This window comes from Chenopodium album, chromosome 24 (genome assembly GCF_948465745.1).
Source record: "Chenopodium album chromosome 24, dcCheAlbu1.1, whole genome shotgun sequence".
Taxonomy (NCBI): Eukaryota; Viridiplantae; Streptophyta; class Magnoliopsida; order Caryophyllales; family Amaranthaceae; genus Chenopodium; species Chenopodium album.
In genome coordinates, this window is record NC_137857.1 from 36,811,440 (window position 1) to 36,833,053 (window position 21,614).

The 21,614-nt window shown below is 33.9% G+C and overlaps 2 protein-coding genes across 5 annotated transcripts; both read left to right on the plus strand.

Moving 5' to 3' along the window:
- The first annotated feature begins 377 nt into the window (after window positions 1-377).
- Window positions 378-3,573, plus strand: LOC145611862 (endonuclease 1-like). The gene is made up of 9 exons (XM_081667243.1): window positions 378-589; window positions 1,608-1,788; window positions 1,907-2,014; window positions 2,138-2,193; window positions 2,278-2,361; window positions 2,499-2,594; window positions 2,738-2,802; window positions 2,906-2,979; window positions 3,181-3,573. Exons 1-9 carry the CDS (start codon window positions 452-454, stop codon window positions 3,303-3,305), a joined length of 927 nt encoding a protein of 308 aa, XP_081523369.1. The 5' UTR covers window positions 378-451; the 3' UTR covers window positions 3,306-3,573.
- A 435-nt stretch (window positions 3,574-4,008) lies between these two features.
- Window positions 4,009-13,436, plus strand: LOC145611465 (internal alternative NAD(P)H-ubiquinone oxidoreductase A1, mitochondrial-like). Of its 4 annotated transcripts, XM_081666796.1 has the most exons (9): window positions 4,009-4,145; window positions 4,890-5,521; window positions 5,654-5,867; window positions 6,252-6,412; window positions 6,511-6,576; window positions 6,657-6,820; window positions 6,919-7,033; window positions 7,353-7,532; window positions 7,639-7,980. In XM_081666796.1, the coding sequence occupies exons 1-9, from the start codon at window positions 4,088-4,090 to the stop codon at window positions 7,720-7,722; spliced, it is 1,674 nt and encodes a 557-aa protein (XP_081522922.1). In that variant the 5' UTR covers window positions 4,009-4,087; the 3' UTR covers window positions 7,723-7,980. The 4 variants fall into 4 exon arrangements, with proteins under 4 accessions (XP_081522922.1, XP_081522919.1, XP_081522920.1 ...); XM_081666793.1 differs by lacking the exons at window positions 6,252-6,412; window positions 6,511-6,576; window positions 6,657-6,820; ... (1 more) ...; window positions 7,353-7,532; window positions 7,639-7,980 and adding exons at window positions 11,604-11,802; window positions 12,364-13,436; XM_081666794.1 differs by lacking the exons at window positions 6,252-6,412; window positions 6,511-6,576; window positions 6,657-6,820; ... (1 more) ...; window positions 7,353-7,532; window positions 7,639-7,980 and adding exons at window positions 11,604-11,802; window positions 12,364-13,436 and having other exon boundaries at window positions 4,023-4,145; window positions 4,847-5,521.
- The last annotated feature ends 8,178 nt before the right edge of the window (window positions 13,437-21,614 follow it).

Sequence of the window (21,614 nt, forward strand, 5' to 3'; positions counted from 1 at the left end):
ACGATCATATAATATGACTTAGCTAGCTTATTACTACACGCCTGTCTTGTTCTTGTTCCATACGTTATTAAGCTATTATTCAAGTTTTCTTAGCTCATCAACTCTTAGACTCCCATAATATTGAGTCGCACATGATTGAACATAATAAGCGCCATATATTATTACCTTAATATAAATTAGTAGGAAATTAAAAGATGCTGTTATAATAGAAAGTATATGCTTAATTCGCTTGTACAAAGTCTTAACTTATTAATTACTCAAGGACTCAAAAATGGTTGATAAATGAGACTTGTACTCAATGTTAACAACTATATGACATGTATTATATATAATGGTGGTCTGCCAACCCATAACACATAGGTTTACTTGTGTGTTGCTTTCATTTGGAGAGTCATATATAGTTTCACATAAATTTCATAAGTTGCATAATTTAGATTAATTAAGTTGTTTCATGTTGAATAAGATTAAAGGTTTTTCAATGTCGCGCTCAACGTGTTTTGTTTCTTGTCTAGTTTATTGCTTGATCTTGATCGCTGGTGTTCAAGCATGGAGCAAAGAGGGTCACACCATCACCTGCAAAATTGCTCAGGTTAGCTACTACGTCACGTACTCTTTTTTCGTTGTGTGTTACTCTTGAAAAACACAAGGTCTAGTATGTACTATGTAGTACTAGGGATGAAATTTATTCTCCGATTTTAGCCATATATTGTATTTGGATGTCGTTACCTCGTCTCTCAAATATACAGAGTATATGAGATTATCTTAGATTATGGTCTTACTCACTACTAGTTCTTTCATTAAAAATTATTGTAGCATAGTATATCATGTTGCATCAGGGTGCTGCTATGAATTCCTTTGTTCACTTTTGTCGTTGATAGTCTAGCTTTAAATTTGGTCATATTAATATCGTAAGTCGAATTGGTTGGAGTAAAAGAGATAGATAGTACGAGTTTTGTTTTCATTGGTTGTTAACATCGTTAGTATTGATAACATAACGTTTGCAATTTGACGCATACAAGCTTAGTGATGTAACGCCAAGAAATGAAATTTCCCTTGTACAACATAGAAGCTTACGTCGAATGGCTTGAGTCATTTTCCACCCTACCAATTTTGTGATGTGATGAACTTTTGTTGTCGTAATACTTACAACTTGCTTGCCTTGTACTCAAAAAACAGTCTTGAGTTAAGCAGACTCCAAATGTTTGAAAACAGACAATTCAAAGAAATTAAACTCAAAAATTAGTACAGAGCTTCTATTAGGATGAAGTATAAGCAACTACATACACAAGGGAAAACAATTTAATTTACTATCTTTGGAAATTAAACTATCTTTCAGCAAAATCCGGTTTATTTATTAATTAGTCTCTGATTGTAGTTGGACTATCAATTATGATCACATATCAACCTTCCTTGTATATCATACGTTAGGAGATGTCTATCCTATCAGTCTATGTACGTGTCACGTACGTGTGTGATGCTCCAAATGACTAATATCGGTTGTTATTTTCTAATATATCTAGCCCACATTTAATTTAATGTATAACAAAATTGATTAATGGGAAGTTAATTAAACTAAACAACATTATGTAATTAACTGTGTTATGCAGGATCTGTTGGAACCAGAGGCACTAGATGCAGTGAAGAAATTATTACCAGACAATTTAAATGGTAACTTATCGGCGTTATGTGTGTGGCCAGACCAAGTAAGGCATTGGTACAAATACCGCTGGACTAGCCCTCTTCACTTCATTGATACTCCGGATGATTCTTGTTCTTTCAATTATAAACGTAAGCACTCGAATCTGTTACATGTAAGATCTGATCATATTATAATATAAGCTGATCATATTACAATATAAGCGCGATTAGTATGTCTTTAGTAATATATGGTTGGATTGATTTATAGGTGACTGTCATGATCAACATGGTGTGGAGGATATGTGTGTTGCTGGTGCTATTCAAAATTACACTTCTCAACTTCAGCATTACCGCGAAGGAACTGCTGATCGACGATGTAAGATCTTTGTACTCGTTTATATCTGTTCTTTTTAGCTTGCACATATGAAGTATGGTACTCACTTCGTCTCAAATTACTTACAACACTTATTTTTGACGTGGTATACCTTAAAAAATGCAGATAATATGACTGAGGCACTGCTATTTCTGTCACACTTTATGGGAGATATTCATCAGGTATGTGATGATTGAAATTCTAACTATCATAAATGTTCTAGCTTAATTGATCATTATATTTGTTAATCATTGTTACACGTACAGCCAATGCATTGCGCGCATACCAGTGATGAAGGAGGAAATTCTATTGATTTACGTTGGTATAGACATAAATCAAATCTCCACCATGTATGTATTCTACTGAAACTGAATACCACAATCTTTTACAATATGTTTCTGAGTTTGTCATTAGAGCCTTCTTTAGTTGTCGCGCTATATCAAGTAAAAACTAATCTTTATTATATGGTTGCTATTGTATTGTCCAGGTATGGGACAGAGAGATCATTCTTACAGCCTTGAAAGATTACTATGACAACGACGTAGATCTCTTACAACAAGACATTGTAGGAAACTTCACTAATGTAAGACTACTTAGACATGACTACTTATTTCATTAAATTATTTGCAATATGTGATAACATATAACTAATTTCTGTAAATCATAATTGTAATGAACAATAATATAATGTACTAAATTATGGATTACCTTATATTTTTACTACAGGGAATATGGTCGGATGATGTCTCACATTGGACAGATTGTAACAGTCTTCATACTTGTGTAACAAAGTACGATTATTTTTCCTATAGAATTCTTTTATTCGAAGTGTTAATTCGCATTTCATTAAGTAATTACTTACATAAGATTTTGTGTTTTTCCCTTGTCATATAGGTATGCCACAGAAAGCATTAACATAGCTTGTAAATGGGGTTACAAAGATGCTGAGCCTGGTGTAACTCTTTCAGGTATGTAACCAATTAGTTTTTTGTACTCTTTTCATAACCTTATTATACTCGTAAAATGTTATGTTGTGACATAGTACGTAGTGATTAGTTTTGAACAAGAGGCCAGGTCCAAATCATGACCCTTCCAATTTATGTAATATTTCCGGCCAAAACTTGCCACTGTTTGCTAACATGTATTTATTTTTGATGTGTTTATTATAGATGAATACTTCAATTCAAGGCTGCCTTTCGTGATGAAACGTATTGCACAAGGAGGGGTTCGATTAGCCATGATTTTAAACAAGGTGTTCAACCAAGGGCATGAAGCAATGATAGCAGCAACATAAGATCACTTGCCTTAACTATATGATGATCGGCAAAAGAAAGAAATTGCAATAAACTCAATAGTCTTTGGCTAACTACAAGACTAATTTCATCCTGTTTTTCTTTTCCATATCTAGATTTCATAATTCATTGATATATAAGTATAAAAGTAGCATAGTTGTACAATATTTAGATTCATTTAATTTGTTGAAAATTTGTAATTTAACTCTTTGCTAAACAAATTGTTATATTACATACTTCCTCTGTAATATGATTTCAATAAGTGAAGATAGCGAATATTATACTACTTGAACAGTGTTTTTTTTTTTTTTTTTTTGGGGTGTTTAGAGAGGTATAAGGACAGGAGTGAGAATCGATCCCAAAATCTCCTAGAAGCGAAAGAGAAACTCTAACTACTTGAACTATATATCCCTCACTTTTAGCAAACATTATGATTACTTATTACAAAACATAACAATATACGTGTGGAATTTTATAGTAGCCATTAAGACAAATTTAACAAAGACAAAATAGTTACTTACCATTGTGTTTCCGTAAAGTTTTGTACCTTCTTAATGAATCTGAACAAACCAAAATTATAAAGGTAAAAATAACGACAACCAATTTTTTAATTTAATTAAAAATACCAAATTGAAACATTTATTATTCCTTTTTAATTGGGAAATTTCTTGTTGCCCAAGCCTCCCTTTTCAGATCTTTACTAAACAATTTATTATTATTACATTCTTAATTTAGTGTCCTATAAAACGGTCTGTATTTTCCCATTTTTTATGAAGGAGTTTTCATGATTTCATCACCATTCACCAGCCGCCAAACACTAAGTTGTTGTCTTACAATCCCCAGTAATATTCCTTTACTCTTAATTCTTACAGTATTATAATTTCTTTTTATAATTATTCTAACAAGTTTTTCATATTTCTGTTATTAATCATTTCATTACATGTATTATAATTTGAATTTTCTTTGTATGTTCAAAACTAGGTTGTGATTAGGTATGTCCAAGTTTACTAGAGGTTGTCGTAACAAGTATTACACAATTTCAGAAACAAAGTAAAATTATTAGCATAGGTCGCGTACGTGTACGTGCAGCTATCCTAACAGTTATAGTGTACGTGTTAGATTCAAGTGTAAGATTGTGATCATCGACCCTCTCTTGTATGTTGCATAACTTGCATTGTTGCACCATGTTGATGAAATGTTGCACAAGTAGTATAGCGTAGGTTTAAAAAGGGTGCTTGTAACATTGGTGCATGATATACTTGAAATAGGAGCTCTGTGATTTTTTTGATGTGTTGATCATTGCTAAAATTTTGGTTTATGGAGCTCTATTTCGTGATTAAGTTTTATTAGATTAGAATATTAGATGTAATGGCTGTGTTTGGTAACTGCTAGATTCTCAGCTTACAATTTTAATATTTAAATCAGCAATTTTTTGAACTGTTTTCTCACATCTCAAATGATTACATGAATGCTAAAGTTTTTGCATTCTTGCACAAGTATGCCATGATTGATGGTAAACTTTATATGAAACTGTTCTCTGCAGGACAAATTCAAGTATATTGAAGCATATAAAGTTGGTTTTACAGGAACTTTTACAGCACAAGATCTTGTAATAAAAGCTGAAGTTTTCGAAATGGCATTTGCAAGAATTGCAAGGACTGGCTTGAGAAGGTCAGGAGGTGCCAAAGGCAATTATACAACCGAAAAAGATGCAATATCTGAGGGTATATCCTTCTCTAAGTACCAACCTTCACTAGAAAATGCAATGCTCAAGCACAATAATCCATACATCTTCAGTATAGGAAAGATGGATATTCTCAGTTTCCAAAGTAGGGGATACCAGGCCACTCTCTCTTCTCAACTACCTTCTACAGAGAAGATTGCGTGTCAGCAGTCAGTTTCAGAGCCGGAGAGCATGAAGTACCCGGGGCTAGAAGCAACTAGGCCAGGGGAAAAGCCAAGGGTTGTGGTCCTTGGAACTGGTTGGGCAGCATGCCGCTTCATGAAGGGACTTGATACCAAAATGTATGATATTGTTTGCATATCACCAAGGAACCACATGGTTTTTACTCCTTTGCTTGCCTCAACTTGTGTTGGGACATTGGAATTTCGATCAGTAACTGAGCCTGTGGGTCAGATTCAGTCTGCTCTTGCAACGGATCCCAATTGCTATTTCTATTTGGCCTCCTGCACTGGCATTGACACCTCTAAACATGAAGTAAGTCAACCAATTAATCTTATTGTAAGGGGTTGATTAGGATAAAACTATCTGTTTAAGCAATTATTTTATTTTATTTTTTCATTTCTGCTTATTTCAAGGGACTTAAGTACAATCTTTCTTTTAAATCAGGTTTACTGCGAAACTGTGGAGAATTTGGGGCAAGCAAATGAACGACATCGATTTAGGGTGGCATATGACAAGCTTGTAATTGCTGTAGGATCTGATCCCCTGACATTCAACATTAAAGGGGTGCAGGAACATGCTATTTTTCTGCGAGAAGTTAATCATGCACAAGAGATAAGAAGGAAACTTCTTTCAAATCTTATGCTTTCTCAGAGTCCAGGTTTTTACTTGAATATCTTAGGATCATTTGTTCAAGGCTAAAAAGCCAAAATGCTTATTTAGATTGAGTTTCTGGATATCAGTTTAACACTTTGGCCTTGTTCTTTTCACCTTGAAAAGATAATTTTCAGGTGAATAAGTTCATATAAGGGCCAATAAGTTCAAATAAGAACAACCAAGTTCGATTTTCAACTAAAATAAAAGGTTTATATAAGTTCAGCTAAGGAGTTCTGAGGTGAAAGAACCAACAAGCCTTAATGTATGAGGAAATCATTTTCTTTTCATGATGTAAGGCTTGGTATCATAATATTGTCTTTTAGCTTATGACATAAACAAGTTTCATTAAAGTTTTTATTTTTTTGGTCTTTCTGCTTGATGGTCATAGGCATTTCTGATGAGGAAAAAAAGCGCTTGTTACATTGTGTTATTGTTGGAGGTGGTCCAACTGGTGTAGAATTCAGTGGTGAACTGAGTGATTTTATAAAAGGGGATGTTAGCCAGCGGTATGCTCATGTTACAGACCGCATCAAGGTCACTGTTATTGAGGTATATAAGTATATCATGTACTCAACTTGTTGCTTCTCTAGACATTAGTTATTTTGCTTGTAATCTGAGTATCACCATAATTACCTGCCTTGAAACAGGCCAATGAAATTTTGTCATCGTTTGATGTGGGATTGAGGGAATATGCTGCAAGTCACTTGATAAAGGTTATTCATAAATTTCTGTTATTAAATTCTTTGCAATGTTTATGAGTTCATCTTATCTGACGTATAAATTTTTGCATCAGTCGGGTGTGTGTCTTATGCGTGGGATTGTGAAAGAGGTTGAGAGGGAAAAGATAGTACTTATGGATGGAACAGAGGTGCCCTATGGCATTTTGGTCTGGTCAACAGGCGTCGGTCCTTCTGAGTTTATTAAATCTCTTAATCTCCCAAAGTGCCCTGGTGGAAGGTGCCTTACCTGCCTCAAAGTTTTGGTTTCATTTCTGGTGTTTCTGATGTTAGTAACATTTGACAAATGCAAAATTATGGTAATTATGACTGTTTCAGGGTTGGGATTGACCAATGGTTGCGAGTTCCTTCAGTGGAAGATGTATTTGCTCTTGGTGATTGTGCTGGATTTCTGGAACAAACTGGAAGAAAGGTTCTCCCTGCTTTAGCTCAGGTAATAATGCATACCTTTCTGCAATCTATGTTGCTGAAACTTCTGATTTTCATGTCAAACATGGGCGCGTTTCCAAGTGTCACACTATTACGAAAAAATCATTGTTTTTGGTCCAAATTGAAGCATTTGAGGTGAAATGAGGAGTCCAACTGTCCAAGTAACATTGCTGCAAACTATCATTGTTGCAGTATTCTTACCCCCATATCAATATTTCTTGAATTTATCCTTAGATGATCACATGTTTCATGCACAAACACGGTCTTTTGAAGTGTTAATTGGTTTGTAATCATCATATATAACTATATATCTGCTCATATAGGTGGCTGAAAGAGAAGGCAAATATTTGGTTGAGCTATTTAACAACATGGCCAAGCAAAATGCAGGAAAGGCTTATTCAGCAAAACTTGTTACTTTGGGAGAACCTTTTGTTTACAAACATGCTGGTAGCATGGCTTCAGTAGGTAGCTACAAGGCTCTAGTTGATCTCCGCGAGTCAAAGGTACTCCTTACAATTATGAATAGCAGAAGTTTCAAGTGATTTGTTTTTTTCTTAACAATTAACATCTCTTGTTTGACGAATTTTTCATTTTAATTTTGATTGTCAGGATGCTAAGGGCATCTCCATTGCCGGGTTCCTCAGCTTTCTGATTTGGCGCTCAGCATATCTAACGCGTGTGCTTAGCTGGTGAAACAGATTCTATGTTGCTGTAAACTGGGCAACCACTCAAGTGTTTGGCAGGGATATTTCAAAGATAGGAAACTGAAGATATTAGATTCAAATTTTGCTGTTGTTGTCCCTATTGCATTGAGGTCCTTTTACTTGAAGCTTGTGGTAAAACTTTGAATGTTATATGATTTGTTGTACGTAGTAATCAATTTTGCAAAACTGAATTCTTCTATATATGATATTATGATGGAATTACAGTATTACACAAACATATCAAGGTCTTTTGAACTAATTAAGTGTGAAATACAAATACTAATTAGTAGTCCGATTTATGTAGTTTCTCAATTTTATTTTGTTTATTCCGATTGCTTAACCTTTTTTTTTTCTTTTAATTTTGTTTTGGCATAAAGTATCATATGTGGTTGGTCATACGGTGTGAGTCAGGGGTTACTCGATCAGTGATTTGGTATGGGTCAACTTACCGCACGGTGTGGTTGGTAATACCAAAAAAAAGTGTGTTGTTCTTTTTGTGTTTTCATTTCAAGTAGTCCTTATCAACGAGTGGGTCGGACCGAGGCTGAGCCCAAAATAATCATCCCATTTCTTGGAGTGGGCCAAGCTTCGGGCTAGAAATCGCATGCCCAAACCAGCCCAAAATGGCCGAGCCATACGGGCTTTTCAAGCCGGGCCAAAAATATCAACTAAAAATTATGCATAAAAGCGCATGTCTAAATTTGCCAAAAAAAAATCAACCCACCCAGATTTGGGCCGGGCTGACTTTGATTAGCTCTATTTCAAGCTCTTATTTTTGTTTCCAAAGTTGTTAATACATTCAGATGTAAGGTACATCAAAGATATTTTTTTCTCATTTTGTTTGTTAAGGGATGATTATTATTTTATTTAATTTTCCAATGAGCGAAAATTAGCCTTGACTGCATAAGGAGGTTTAAACTGATAAGTTCAGCAAAGATAATTCTGATGATTGATAAAAGATATCTAAGCTCAATTTAAAGTAAGTTTTAATCTTGATAAGTTTTAATCAATTTTGATAAGTTTAATAAGATAGGATAAGTTTGGGTGAGGTTGTGTTTTATTCACCTGATTTTCAATAATCTAGACTTACCAAAACTTTGGGTAATTGGACTTATTATCTCAATTAAATAGAAATAATCTTAAGTTCTAAACTTATCAAAACTAAAACAAGTGAAAAATAAGGTGAACAGACCATGTCTTAATATAATCATTCAAATAAGCAAATATAGGTTAATTAATTAAAATGCACTAAATGTGTTTATTAAATGACATGAACTTCCATTCAAAAAAAAAATATATGACTTGAACTTTTTTAAAACCTACTTAGAACATAACTTTTCTCTGAGAAACAGGAAGTTTCACCTTCTAAAATTTAACGCCCTCTAAACAACCATAACATTAGGTATCCTACAATTTTTGTGCATGCACTTTTGTTTAAATTCCTCTGTAATTTATTTACTTACTCCATACAAGTTACACCACATCCACACCAACTAATTAAAATAGTTTTACCACCTACAAGAAATAAGGACAAGATATTACCACTTACCTTTTATAGCTTAATTTGTTTGTTTAATTTTCAATACACTTTATCAAATAACATGCCAAAGTGTCCTTAGTGATCTAGTAGGAATTGAACCATTAACGTACCCTCGTAGTTAAAAGATTTAAGGGGCGTTTGGTTCACAAAGTGGTATGGGGTTGGAATCAGGAATGGGGTTAAGGTGGTATCGGGTTGGAACTTGATACTTAATACCATGTGTTTGGTGTAATTCTGGAATGGAATATCTCACTATTCTCTCCTTTTATTTGATACCTAAGGGAATGGAATGAGCCAAACATACCTCCCCCCCAAGGTTTCTAAACCCCATACCTCATGGATTTGAGGTATGGGTTTGAAATTCATATTTTTGTCAACCAAACATATGGTATGGGTTTTAGTCATTCTAAACCCATACCTCATACCTATATTTCGTGAACCAAACGCCCCCTTTAACTACCTAGAAATTTGAAATGATAATTAAATTTCACTTTCTACAAGTAATCAAACACTATTTTTTATTTTTTTTTAAGTAACACTTTTAAAAACTTCTTAGGAGATCCAATTACATATGTAAAATTAATCTAACTATTGCATTGATCAGTATGAATAAATCAAATCAACATGGTTTCACACAATCTAAAAAGAAGGCTGGCTGAGCTGCTGATAAGACTACACGAACTTGGAACTTGACAATTACTCCGTATTACTACTTCCGTTTTATATTATTTGCAACGATTTGATATAAAGAACAAAAAAAAAATGTCTAATCATTGCAAATTTAATTTATATGAAATGGAGGTAATATTTTTATTGGGCTTTAAAACCAGGCCGAAAATTAAATTTACACTAGCGAGAATATAAGTTGTACTCCCTCTTTGCTTTTTTTTATTTTGTTTTTACAGAAGGTCATAAAGATGGAGTCTTTTCATCTTCAACCTCCATTGATGTCTTCGAATAGTAATAATAATTATAATTATAATAATAATGGTTATGAAAATTCAAGTTTGGGAGTAAATATGGTAAAAACAGAGAAGTGGGTAAAACATTATTCATCAAATCATGAAATATTATTAGTGGGTGAAGGTGATTTTTCTTTTGCATTGTCTTTGGCTATGGCTTTTGGTTCTGGCTCTAATATTTTGGCCACTTCACTCGATTCACTTGGTCAGCATCTTTCTCTTTTTCTCACTATTTTTTTTTTATTTGATTATTGTTTATATTGTGGAAATTTGATGAGAAAATAGTTGCTGTCAAAATGATTAGAAAATAGTTGAAATTTACTGAACTGTAATTTTTTGATTTTTTATTTTTATTTATATAATCTGGATTATGAATATTGATTTTGCTTATGGTTTTTTTTTTTTGAATATAATAGTTTTTGTTCTAAAGTTTTGATCTTTATATGGTATGCATGTGGATGAGCAAATTTTTAATTTTTATTATTTTTTGTCAAGAGGAATTGTGAAGTGTAATTCATTAATGGATCCTTCATTAATTCAAAGTGCTGCCTGTAAAAACTCGAATTGAGGAAACTATTCAAATCTGGACTATTGACTAATTTGTGCCACTTCTATATTTCATTGAAGTTTCATGTTAAAAAAAAAATAAATAAAAAAAAAATAAAAAATAATAATAATCATTGAAGTTTATAATTAGTTGTTTTGTTTAGGTAAGTAGAAGGGGGCTGATTTGAGGGTTTTCTCAAACGAGCCTCGTGAAATTTAATCTCTAGACTATATGGATGTGAGGGGAATAGCGATACCACTACTGCTCCACCTTGTCTCGTGTGTGCAATTAGGTTGTGTAATGTATGGTAAAATGTCCTTAGAGATAATGTTGATTTGAGTGGGTCGTGGAACGAATATACCTAGTAAGAAATCGAGTAAAACCAAGTATACCTTCAATTATGTTTACTATGAACCTTTGATACTTCGTACTACATTCTCATAAAATATTCATTCCAGCTCAGTTCTCACCTCAACTCAGCTCCAATCATATGTGAATGATGAAAATTTCACACAAACTTTAGATATTTTCCTTCCATCAAATCAAATTGTAGAGAATTTTTTTCACCATTTTGTAATCTAGACTTATATTTTCGTGGTCTGTTAATTTTAAATTTCTTGAATTATTTTCAGTTACAATTATAGTGATTTTATAAAATATAAACATTGTCAAAGAATGTCACCTACAAAGAAGAGCAATTTGATTTACGAAATGGTAAAGCAACACTATTGTACGGAGTAGTGAATGTTAAATAAAAGGGATTTAATCTAGTGTTACATGTCAATATAATTCCTATAACACAATGTTAAAATTGGAAACAGATTCGTTGCTCAACACATATAAGAAAGCAGCGTTAAATTTGCTGCAATTGGGAATTTTGGGAGCAACCATTTTCCACGAAGTGGATGCTAGAAAGATGAACGATCACCCCTTGCTCAACTGGAGAAAGTTCGATTTCATCATCTATAATTTTCCTCATGCTGGCTTCTATGGATCGGAAGACAACCCTGATATGATCAAGTATGACCACTTGTTTTCTCTATTCTATCTTAAGCTGATTGATGCATTTGTTTTCATGACACTTTTTATTCTAAATGTAGCTGTCATTTGATTGGATGGTAGAATTTATGCTTTCCTAGAAATTGTAGTTTTGGTTGACTCGATGAAGAAACCACCAGCTGCTTTCATAAATGGTAAGGGAGTTGTTTGAGCTTAATCGAGGAATTCAACACTCTTGGCAGTAGGAGCTTTGTTCTGTTTAGGTTGTGACCTGTTTAGGCTGTTTAGGCTGTGACCTGGCTCGACTTAATATTATGCTATTCTTCTTTAGTTATACTTTAAGGAGTTGTGCTTTACAAATGTAATTTAAACTTGTGTATATATAATTTGAGCTTAATTCTGTTCGAGTATGCCCTGCAGACAGAAGCATGGCATATTATCGTTGGAACTTTCTGAGCTAACCCTTGTATTGGTACATGCACAATACAAGTTTTTCTCCTTGTATTCATGATTCCTGAAATAACCTTAAGTTCATGAATTTTTATTCATAAATCTTAATTAACGTTACCTTGTTATTTGCAGGTTGCATCAGAGTCTAGTATATGACTTCTTCAGCAATGCTAGATGGATGCTCAAACACAATGGCCAAATTCATGTTACTCATAAAACCAAGCCTCCTTACTCGACTTGGAATCTCAGAGAACTTGCACACAAAAATTCTCTACTGCTTAAGGAGTGTGTCCCTTTTGATATCAAAGACTACCCATTGTATGAAAACAAGAGAGGTCATAGCTCAGCAATCGATGAACCTTTCGACTGGAGAGACAGTTGTACATTCAAATTTACTGTCGCGCCACCTTCCCCTGACATATATTCTTATGATTACTCTTCAGCTCATTTCAACCTGCAGGGTTGCAGGGACGCTCTACCTAGAGTAAAATTTGTTGTCAAAGCAGAAGTTAGACACTTTCCAAGGGCAGCAGGATATGCAGGTGTCTTAGTAGACGAATATCATTCAGTTCGAGCAATGTTTTGGGGGCCATTGCCTTACATGGGTGTCAATTTTGCTGAATTGCTTGCTGTCAAATGTGCATTACTGATGTATGAGAGATCACACTTGTGCTACAGAAATGTGGCACTCGATGTTGAAAGCAATTCCAATGTTGCAGTGTCATGGATCAGGTCAAACTTCGGAAACACCTTAGAGTTGTCCACAGAGCTTCTGGAGATTACTATGGCCCTGGGTCGTATTCGGAATCCTGTTGAATTCTTCTGTAGTTACGGAGAATATGGAGGCGAACACTACCATTTGGTCCATCGGTTGGCATTGACAGCATTAGATACAACGAATATGTGTGAAAGATGGTACCCTGAAAATACTGGTTACTGATCGGGTTTGTGCTTTTGCAGCTGATCTGAAGTCCTTGTCAAATACAAAAACGGAGATTCAACCTATGTAAGTGGTCATTTAGTTTACAAAAACATGGGAAGTTGCACTTCTTTGAAACTTTTGCATAGATTATCTAATATTCCTAGGCAAACTAACGTCCACTAAGTCTAGCTTAGCTTAGCTTATTTTACTCGGATTATCTAATATTTCCAGGCAAATTAACGTCCACTAAATCAAGCTTAGCTTATTCGGAGCACCTAATGAATCAATCCCAAGTCATTGATAATGCATGATGCTCTCATTTATTTTTCCCCTGAAATTTGGGAGTATTTTTAAGGGCTTATGGGCCAACTGCTGAATTTGAACAAATTTAAACGATATGATCTAATATAAGGATCATTACTGCATTTCTTCTAAAGGATCATTACTATTAAAAGCAATCTCACTAAAAAAAAGACACAGACCATCAAATGAAGCCCTTATTATTGAATAATGAAACGTTACAGTTCTTTTTCTTAAGTTCTCCCCTTCATATAGATATCATTTTTTCCATAGGGCAATTACTTTCTACCATAACAGTTTGAAAATCTGATGCGGAGTATCATATTTATTTCTTAACGTAAAGGAAAGGTCAATCGGTCAATCAGTGGTGGATCTTGAACCAAAAGTAAATGTTGACAAAGATTTGATTCTCAATCGGCTACTCCGTGGTTTAATGAACGTCCAAGAGTAACTTAAGGGTTCATGACTTCAAGTCTTTGTCGTCACTAACAAAAGTCCACCTTTAAAGTCTCCCACAATAAGGATATTAAGAGAAAGGATAAAGGAGTCTACTAATTCTAAAAATTGCATCAAACTCTTAATGACTTCCAAGGTAATGCAATACTTTTATCATCTACAAAATATTATTTGACGCATAAGTTGAATGATTTAGTATGGATTACTATGTAATTTAAAGATCGAAATTCAAAATATGTTACGAGTACACAACAAGTCAACAACACAACATTAGGAATATTTACACAAAATCTTAAACAAAGCGAGTGTACTATAAACATTATAAGCATACGGGTGTAAACTTATGGGTTATGATCCGCAAATGTAAGTTCAATATACAAGCAACTGAACTTCTATTAAAAAAACTTATGAGTTATGATCATTTTTTAGGGAAAAAAAAAATCGAAATGAAAGTTTTACTTAGCAACGAAGGAACTTCCTTGGCTTTGGATGCATTATGAAGTTTGTTATAAAATGGCCTACAAAGTCAGAGGCCGAAACTATTCACTCCAAAAAACCTTCAATACTGATAAGACTACTCGAACTTAGACTGTTTAAGAGCTGTCATTTTGTCAACGAGCCGAAAACTACAGTAAATGGACGGTTAAAGAGCAAACGCCAAACCAGTACAGTTAGGGCCTGTTCATATTTACTGAACTGAGCTGAACTGAACTGAACTGAACTGATTGGAGCTGAACTGAACTGAACTGAACTGATTGGAACTGAACTGAACTGAACTGAACTGATTGGAACTGAACTGAACTGAATTAAGCTGAAATGAATATTTTATGTGAGAGGGAAATTAAGAGCTGAACTGAACTGAACTGAACTGAACTGAACTGATTGGAAGTGAACTGAACTGAACTGAACTGAAATTAAGTAAATATGAACAGGCCCTTACTCCTTTTTTTTTTCTTTGGAAAAACGTCAGCAGAAATTTATTCCAAATCAAGATTCGCCAAAGCTAAAAGGCTTTACGGAATAGTACCAATACAAGCTAGGTCCGAACTAACACGAGTATATATTTCAATTTCCATATTAACAGAGTATAAAATATATTATTGGATCTTAACCATCAGCTTAAGCTTTTGGTTGAGTTGATCTTCTATCAAGGTATCAAGAGTCAGCATGACACAAAGTTCATAGGTTCGAATCTCATTTGCCCCTCCTTTCACATTGGATTATTAAAAAAATATTGCGATTATTTCGATGAATTTTACAAGATTCTCATGCCTATAGTATCTCTTAATGATTAACCATAATTTATGGTCAATAATCAAATATTTCACTTGTCACATATAATGTGAAACTGTGACAGGGGATAGCATCTACCCGTCTAGAGGTGTTAAAAGTACACCTGATTCGATCCGAAATCGATTCGAAAAATATCCGATTTAAATTTGGACTCGCGTGGACATAACAATTTAGTATGACTTACCTTTAAAAATTTACCCGATCCGATCATCCGAATTGACACCCCTAGCCCCTAGTCCGTCTACGTAACTGTAAACTATGTGACCACTTGGTAGTCCACATTTTCCCCACCTAATACAGTTTTTGATAAGCACTGTTCCATACTTTTTTTATTTTATTTTATTGGGCTCATTTCATTGCATCAAATAATTTGAAGGCCATAAAATCCTCTATTAAATGAATGGGCCGCAATAATAATTCCATGTATTAGAATTCTACTTTAGTACTCCGTAGTGAGAGAAAATATAAGAGTAATTTGAAAATTCGAAAACCCTCTTCGTTTTTTTTTAAGAAATTCCAAGAAGATCATAAATATGGAGTCTTTTCATCCTCAACCTTCATTGATGTATTTGAATAATAACTACTACTCGTATAATGTTTGTGAAGAAATAATAATGGGAGAAAAAATGGTAAAAAAAGAAAAGTGGGTGAAACATTATTCATCAAATCATGAAATATTATTAGTGGGTGAAGGTGATTTCTCATTTTCATTGTCTTTGGCTGTTGCTTTTGGTTCTGCGACTAATATTTTTGCCACTTCTCTCGATTCATATGGTGAGCCCCTCTTAATCTCTTTTTTAAAGTTAGTTTAATTAATGTTTAAATGTGGTAATTTGATTTGACAAAGTTGAAATTGACTGAAATTGTGTTGATTTTGATTATAAATAAATTGATTTGTTCAAAAGTTTTTATCTTTTTTTTAACTTTTTTATTTGATAGGGGAGAGTGGAAACTATAATCAATGTATTGCCTAGAATAAAATATTTGAATTGAGAATATTGTGCTCCAAATCTGAACTATTAACTACTTTGTGTAACAAATCTGGTTTGTATTTTAAAATGTATGTGCCGAAGCTATAGTGAGGAGAAGTGAGTCCTTGTTTTATTTAATACTAGGAAATTTTGCAAAAAACCACCTTTTAAATCTTGGTTTTTGCAAATAACCACCTTTTAAAAAAAATGTTGCAAAAGACCACCAATTTCAAAAATTTTGTTGCAAATTACCACTTTTTCAGCCAAATTTATCAATTGTTTTACATTGAATTGGTGGTAAGTTGCAACAAAATTTTTAAAATTGGTGGTTTTTTGCAACATTTTTTTAAAAAGGTGGTTAAATGCAAAAAACAAGATTTGTATAAAAAATCGTGGATTAGGGTCAATAGACTACGAGGGAGCCCTAGTTAATCTCCGAGATTAACATTCCAGGTTAATCTCCTCTCACAACTTTTTGCATTTGTTTTCGTGCCACTTTACTATTTTACTTTTATTATTTGAAAAAATAAAAGTAAAACAATATATTGTGAGAGGAGATTAACATTTCATGTCAATCTCAGAGATTAACTTGAATTCTCCCATTATAGAGAGAAATCAGAGGATGTTGATTTGAGTGGGTCATTTTTTTTATTTTTTATTTTTTTGAATCGGTAAGGTACATGGGGAGGGCCCCCGCCCTACCACAGGAAGGGAGAGATGAGAAGTCGAATTCCAACCACTTGGTTGGGGGGAGATGGAGGGACTAACTATTCTTTCATCTCCTACATTATGGACCAATGGAATAGATTGTGTTTACCTAATGTTTTCTCCGTCGTAAACATTTAATGTTTGTTCAGTTGATATTAAAGTTAATTTTAAAATTTGTATGGATTTTTTTTTTTTATTTTGTTAAACAGATTTGATTTGATAAGTCGTGGGAAACGTGAATTCTCGTGAATTTCTACTTCACTATTTTTACCTTTTTTTTGTGCGAGATGATAATGATTTGTATTCGGATCTAAATCTACTTTAGCTTCTTACATGTGGATCCAGATTTGGATCCACATGTAAATGGAATGTGGGAATTTTGTAAAAGGAGTGTTTGGTTGACAAACAAAAATTGAAAAAGATGAAAAGAAATTCAAGGGTATTAGGCATCTTACAATTGGGGAAATTAAATTTATACCTATAAGGTTAGAGTTAGAAAATTCCTAACAATTGCCATGTTAACCGAACAATCACTTTTAGCTGACTCATTTTTACCTTTAAAATTGGTGGTTTATCTTGTCTCATGTCAATAGTAATACTAGGCTTTTGCTGATACATTGTTTAAACTGGAAACAGGTTCTTTGATAAACACATATAAGAAAGCAACAATAAACTTGGTACAGTTAAGAGTATTAGGAGCAACCGTTTTACATGAAGTGGATGCTAGAAACATGAAAGATCACCCCTCGCTCAAATGTCGAAAGTTCGATTGCATCGTCTATAATTTCCCCCATGCTGGCTTCTATGGATCAGAAGACAATCCTGATATGATCAAGTATGACCACTTATTTTATCTTAAGCTAATTGATGCATTCATTTTCATTACACATTTAATTCGAAATTTAGCTGTCATTTGATTGAATTTTAGCAATTATGCTCTCTTAAAATGGTAAACTTTTCATGTATTTTTTAAGATCTTCAAAATTGCTCATACTACTTGTTTGGTTGACCCAATCACGTAATCAGTCTAACCACCATACGCTTTGATAAATGGTAAGGGAGTTGTTCGAGATTAATCAGGGAATACGTTGTTAGAAGTTCTATCCTATGTACCTTTAAAGTTTATACTTGTGAATATAATTTGATCACATTTTTAGTGTATGCCCTGCAGCATTTCAGATTATTGTTGGGAAATTTCTGAGTTCACTTATCTTGTACTCATTTTTTTTCTCGATTTCTGATGCAACCAGAGTTTGATGAATTCATTTTTGGAATATTGGTTAACCGCGACTTCTTGTTCACAGTATGCATCAGGGTCTTGTCCACGCCTTCTTCAGCAACGCTAGGTGTTTGCTACGACACAATGGCCAAATTCATATCACTCATAAAACCAAGCCTCCTTACTCATCTTGGAACCTTGAAGAACTTGCACGCAAAAACTCTCTACTCCTTAAGGAATGTGTTCCTTTTGATATCAAGGACTACTCGTTCTATGAGAACAAGAGAGGACATGGGTCAACAATCGATGAATCTTTCGACTGGAGAGACAGCTTTACATATAAATTCATAATCGAACCACTTTCCCCTGACATACATTCCTATATTCATTCTTCGAGCCATTCAATTTTACCTAGAGTAAAATTCTTTGTCAAGGCGGTAGTTAGACCCTATCCAAGGGCAGCAGGATATGCAGGTGTCTTGGTGGATGAAAATCATTCAACTCAAGCTATGTTTACCAAACCACTGCCTCACATGGATGTGGATGTTGCTGCATTACTTGCTATCAAATCTGCATTACATATGTTTGAGAGATCACACTTGTGCTATAGAAATGTGGCTCTCGATATTCAAAGCAGTTCAAGTCTTGCTGTTTCATGGGTCAGATCACACTTCGGAAACCCCAGAGAGCTGTATGCAGACCTGCAGGAGATTACGATGGCTTATAATCGTATTCAGAGTCATATTCAGAATCCTGTTGAATTCTGCTATAGTTACAGAACATATGGAGATGAGCATGAACATATCGTCCATAAGGTCCATCAGTTGGCAGTGGACGCAATGGATATGCCAGAAACATATTGGCCCTGACTCCGATCCCCTGAGACAATATTGGAATCTGAATCCTGTCAAACACTAGTGAACAATTTTAGAACTACTTGATCTGAATATATGAGTTTGAAAGCATTTCAGTATATCACATTCATTACTCAAGTTTAATTTGGTAAAACCAAATTTATGGGACATTCATATATTGAGAAGTCATGATATTGTGTATACTAACCGGGTTTTATTGCGTTTTGCAGTTGAAGCCCATGTCATTTACAAGTTACAACCACAATGATTATTGATTAATCTCATATTCTCATGTAAGTTTACAACTTGTGATAGGTTCTGTTGGGAGTTTTCCTTACCTAGAAAGCTTGTAAATAATGTGCATGAGTTGTATACATCGATGTGTATTGGTGCTAGCCTAGCTCATAAAAAATACATTAGAATAACACCATAACAAAGGGAATAAAGAGGGGAAAAATATCTATTCATAAACTAAGTTCTTACCTTAATGTTAGGAAACCTAAGATTCTTTTACTCAAGTTTTCTTCTTCATATTAAAGCATCTAATTTTTAGTCACAAGGCCACAACCATTGTTTTAAGAATTGCACCTTCTTAAACTTACTTGAGGCAGGGAATGGAGCTTTCTTAGGTTAACTTTTACGAAAAATTAAAAATCGCCATGGAAACTAGTAGTTAAGGCTTGAGAGATGGCTTCCAAAAACTCTCTAGGAAACTCCATGCTCTCTTTCTTGCATTGAACCACCTTTCGTTGACAAAATCGGGTTTAATGCAAGAAAGAAAGCAAGGGGCCATAGATGTTGAACGCTATCTATCAAGACTTCGGGCCTGTTCACATTTACTTAATTTCAGTTCAGTTCAGTTCAGCTCCAATCAGTTCAGTTCAGTTTCATTCAGTTCAGTTCAGTTCAGCTGTTAATTTCCCTCTCACATAAAATATTCATTTCAGCTCAATTCAGTTCAGTTCAGTTTAGTTCAGTTTCAATCAGTTCAGTTCAGTTCAGCTCCAATCAATTCAGTTCAGTTCAGCTCAGTTTAGTAAATATGAACAGGCCCTTCATCTACTAATTTTCTTAGCGAATACTTCAAACTTCTATATTACTGAGTATTCATGAACAAATGTATGTGAGAGGTTATGCATTTATAGCCATATAATTTAGTAACATGGTATTTTAATACGTAAGTACTTATTACGGAGTACTATTTTAATTTCTATTAAGTTTTGATCATTAAGAAGGGCATGCAACTTGCTAATAAAAATTGAACAAATCTGCTCATTGTATCTCCATGATCTACTTAGTGTTTAGCACGACTTATATAAAATCAGAACAATTAGGTTCAAAAATATGGAATCTATTCATTAATTCTACCTAACTACATTGACCAAAAAGTTTTTAATCAGCTATTTATAAGGATGAAGAATTTAATTGCTTCTAATACTTGTTTTTATGCTTTATTTTGTGGTTAGCTAAATCAGGCAAATCTATACATGCACTAAACCAAATTAACCAATACTTGGTAAAGATTGCATTGTGAAATTGAAGACAATTTACTTCGTTTTTTATTAGATGCATCGCTTTCTATATGTGGAAGTTTCAATTTAGATGCATCACTTTCCATTTTAGTCAATAAATTCTCTCCATCTCTCATATCTCATGGGCCTTCTTTTTGTTTCTCTCTATTTCTCTCTACGGTAAAAGTGTCTAGGACTAGGTGTTCGCAATTTTAAAAGTGATGCATCTAATAAAACACGGAGGAAATATAATGTAATAAGCCCCACAAGGCTGGCCTATACAAGAATTCCAATGCTAATCAAACCAGCCCAATAAAGAAAAGTTTCTTTGTGGCCCAGTTTGACCCAAACACCTGGCCCAATCTCCAACAGTCTGAGTTTGAAATTATTTTGCTGACTTGCAGTTGAATTCCCAATCTCCAACAGTTTGAGTTTCTGATCGAACCTCTCCATTTTTCTAGTCCGGACCGATTTTTAACACAGTGGATAATCATTTTAATATTCAATATGGATTTTTATCTTGTAATTCACGAGGATCATCGGGTAAGTTATTGATGATTTGACATAGTAACATGAAATAGCCCAAATCAATTTGTATAACATAATGCAATGAGATGAAAATGTAAGATTCACTAGAAAAAGAAAAAAAAAATGTTTACACCACAAAAATTGTCACTAAATCTACTCCTATCTAAAAAATCTCTCCTTGGCACACACATTATGATAGACTAACAAGTTAATCAATTTTACGATGATCCACTTCATTAATTATGAGGTCGAATCCTTCCAGCACAAGTGTCTAGCCCGCAAATATTAGACCGAAGGAATTAATGAAAATGGTGGGGTGATCCAGGGTGAAGGCAATATTTAACAGAGAAAAACGCGACAAGAGAATGAGCAAGTGCCAAAACAATCCCAGCCTTAACTCGTCCTCTTTTCGGAATCAAACGGTCCTGATTACTATTGCAACTCATCTTCAACGTGATCATCGTTATATTTGTTGCTTCTTCTCTTGTTACAACCCTTCGATCTTGTAATGTTGCTACTAATTGCTGATTACTCACCATAATCTTTCCTCTGCAACTTAATTAATTACTACACCAAATTAGGGAGATAGAAGAAAATGAAGGATTTTAAGGTTGTTTATTA